The 3,267-nt window shown below is 53.0% G+C and overlaps 1 protein-coding gene across 1 annotated transcript; it reads left to right on the top strand.

Moving 5' to 3' along the window:
• Positions 1-1,172: 1,172 nt before the first annotated feature.
• Positions 1,173-3,258, top strand: LOC104534108 (rootletin-like; the record flags this gene model as incomplete). The annotated part of the gene is made up of 4 exons (XM_010182069.1): positions 1,173-1,341; positions 2,126-2,311; positions 2,999-3,082; positions 3,167-3,258. Coding segments are annotated over exons 1-4 (497 nt in total), but the record flags the coding sequence as incomplete, so codon positions are not given.
• Between the last annotated feature and the right edge of the window lie 9 nt (positions 3,259-3,267).

Raw genomic sequence — 3,267 nt, 5'->3', positions numbered from 1 at the left:
GGTTTGGGGACTGCAAACGTAAAAGTGCAGCGGTTTTGTGGTCGGAGACAGAAATTTCCCGGGAGTTTTGCGATAGCAACTGCACATCTGCAGCGGTTTTGCGATGGCAACTATAAATCTGCAGCAGTTTTGCGCTCATGAGCACAGATCTGCAGACTTTCTGTGTCTGTAAACATAAATCTGCAGAGGTTTTGTGATGGCAGCTATAAATCTGCAATGGTTTTGTGACCGTAAACAGAAATTCCCAGCAGTTTTGCGATTGCAGCTGCACATCTGCAGCAGTTGTGTGATGGCAACTATAAATCTACAGCGGTTTTGTGCTCACAAGCACAGATTTGCAGACTTTTTGTATTGCAAACATAAATTGTAGCGGTTTGGTGATTGCAACTAGAAATTTGCAGTGCTCTTGTGATCGCAGCTGCAAATCTGTGGTCGTCTTGCAATTGCAAATGCAATTCTGCAGCAGTTTTGTGGTTGCAGTAGTATAGTGTAACTCTGGCAGTTTTATGATTGCAATAAAACACTTGCAGTGGTTTTGTGATCACAAGAATAAATCTGTGGTGGTTTTGCAATTGCAGCTACAAGTTTGCAGCAGTTTTGTGATCACAGCTGCAGACCTGCAGCGCTCTTGCAGTTGCAAATGCAATTCTGCCACAGTCTTGCCATCTCAGCTGCAAATTTGCAGCGGTTTTGCGGTTCCAAGCACAGATTTGCTGCGCTCTTGTGATCCAACTACAAATTTGCAGGGCTTTTGTGACTGCAGCTGTAAACTTCCAGGAGTCTTGTGGTCACAACTTCAAATCTGCAGCAGTTTTGCCACTGTTTTGCCATTGCAAATGCTCAGTGATCTCATGATCTCATGATCGCAAATGCAAATATGCAGCAGTTTTGCCACTGCAAACACATTTGCAAGTAGTTTTGTTCCTGTTTTGCTATTGCAAGCACAAATTTGTGATGGTCTCACAGCTGCAAGTAAATCAGCAGCAGTTTCGCTGCTGCAAACTACATCGCTTGGAGGCAAAAATGCTTTTCATGGCCTCGGCTGAGGATGTGGGGGAGGCCCAGCCCAGGCAGGAACAAAGCAGCTCTTGGCTGTAAAGGGCATCTTGGCTCCATCCTGGAGCCGAATTCCTATCCCGGGACCTGATCCCACTGCTTTTCGGAGCCACCCTGAGCCGGGTGCTGTCCCGTCCCGCAGCAGGGGCCATGGCCTCGCTGCCCTCCCTGCAGGAGGAGAACCGCATCCTGCAGCAGGAGCTGTCGCGCGTCGAGGATTTGCTGGCTCAGAGCCGGGCCGAGCGCGATGAGTTGGCCATCAAGTACAACGCCATCAGCGAGCGGGTGAGTTACCCCAAACCCACCCAGTTTAACTCCAAAATTGAAGCTTGTAACCTTCACATTCCCTGTGCTTGGAGCAGGAGATGCTGCGGCATCTTGCAGCATGCCAGCAACAAGAATTTTGATGCCGTGCATCCAACTTGCCTTGTCCTGTCCTGGCCTGCCAAGGCTTGTCCTGTGGCATGCACAAAGCACTGCCCCCCCCAATCCCTATTTAACTTTATTTTCTTTGTCTCGCTGCTTTTTGGGAAGCAGGGACCCCCCATGTTGGCGTCCCTTGCCTTTGCATCCCTTTGCCGTGGCAACAGGGGAATTAATAAGGGCTTTGGGCAGTGGGCAAGTGCTGAATGTGGGGACGCGAATCAAGGGGCTGTGGGGTTTCTGGGGGTGCAGCCTCTCTGTGCCTGTTTATTTACCAAAAAATAAAGGGAAATATTAGGAAAATACGCCGAGGGGAATGGCCGTCGCTGAGCCTGAGGGAGCTTTACCCATCACTGATCCTGTGCAAGTGAGGATGGGCTGAACCCCCAGATTAAAAGTTGAGTTATTTTTAAGAACGTCTCCAGATTTTCCTATTCATCCTCAAACTGTGCATGCAAAGATCCAAAATTTGGGAGGGTTTAGCCTTGGCTGTGCGGGGGTTTGCTGTAGGACTCCCCCAAAGCCCTGACTGTGTTGGGGACAGGGTATTATAATGGAAGTCAGCAGGCACTCAGTGGGTGCTGAGGGGGTTTAGCACCCCAGTGGGTGGGGGTGTCCCAGTATCTCCCATCCCATCCCATCCCAGTTGGAGCACAGCCTGCGGCTGGAGGCGGGCGAGCGGGAGGCAGTGGAGAGCCGGAGCCTGGCGCAGCACAACATCGAGCTGCGGCGGCTGCTGGAGGAGGAGCAGGCGGCCTACAAGCGCAAGCTGCAGGCCTACCAGGAGGGCCAGCAGCGCCAGGCCCAGCTGGTGCAGAAGCTCCAGGCCAAGGTAAGGAGGGAGAAGAACAACGCCATGGATCTGTACAGGATGGGGAAGAAGGGCCTGGGGTTCCTAGTGAAGCAGTAGTCACCAACATGCCCTCATGGCCAAGAAGACCGATGGTGTCCTGGTGTGGCCAGGAGGTTCTGCTCTGCCCTTGTGTGGCCACATCTGGAAAACTGGGTCCAATTCTGGGTTCCCCAGATCAACAAGGACAAGGAACAACTGGAGAGAGCCTAGTGTGGAGCCACTGAGGTGATGAGGGGACTGGAGCATCTCCTACATGAAAAAAAGACTGAGGGAGCTGGAGCTGTTCACCCTGGAGAAGAGGAGGCTGAGGGGGATCTCATTAATGCTCATCAATATCTCAAGGGTGGGGGTCAGGATAGGACCAGACCCTTCTCAGGACAAGAGGCAGTGATCACAAACTGGAACACAGGAGGTTCAACCTCAACATAAGGAAAAACTTCTTTACTGTGAGGGTGACAGAGCCATGGCCCAGGCTGCCCAGAGAGGTTGTGGAGTCTCCTTCTCTGGAGACATTCAAACCCTGGATGTGTTCCTGGGTGATCTCTGGATGACCCTGCTCCAGCAGGGGTTGGACTGGGTGATCGCCAGAGGTCCTTCCAACATTTCAGAGGCCACCTGTCAGTGTCACCCGCCCCTGCTATCACCCACCCTGTCCCCTCCTCCCAGGTGCTGCAGTACAAGAAGAAATGCGGCGAAGTGGAGCAGCAGCTCCTGGAGAAGGCGACGGAGCTGGAGCAGGAGAGGCTGACGGTGAGTGCTGGCTTTAGAGGGGAGTCCCCTGCCCTGGACCCCCCCATCCCCAAACTGGGGTGACGTCAAGCGATGTCCCCACAGAGCCAACTGGATGCCAGCAGCTCCCAGCTGGAGGAGGAGAGCAGCAACGAGTTGGAGAACGCCCTGATCCGACTGGAAGAGGAGCAGCAGAGGTGAGTGGG

The sequence above is a fragment of the Mesitornis unicolor genome, unplaced genomic scaffold (genome assembly GCF_000695765.1).
Source record: "Mesitornis unicolor isolate BGI_N332 unplaced genomic scaffold, ASM69576v1 scaffold36443, whole genome shotgun sequence".
In the NCBI taxonomy this organism is placed as follows: domain Eukaryota; kingdom Metazoa; phylum Chordata; class Aves; order Mesitornithiformes; family Mesitornithidae; genus Mesitornis; species Mesitornis unicolor.
The sequence above is the reverse complement of the archived record's forward strand: the minus strand, read 5'-3'. Positions and strand labels throughout refer to the sequence as shown.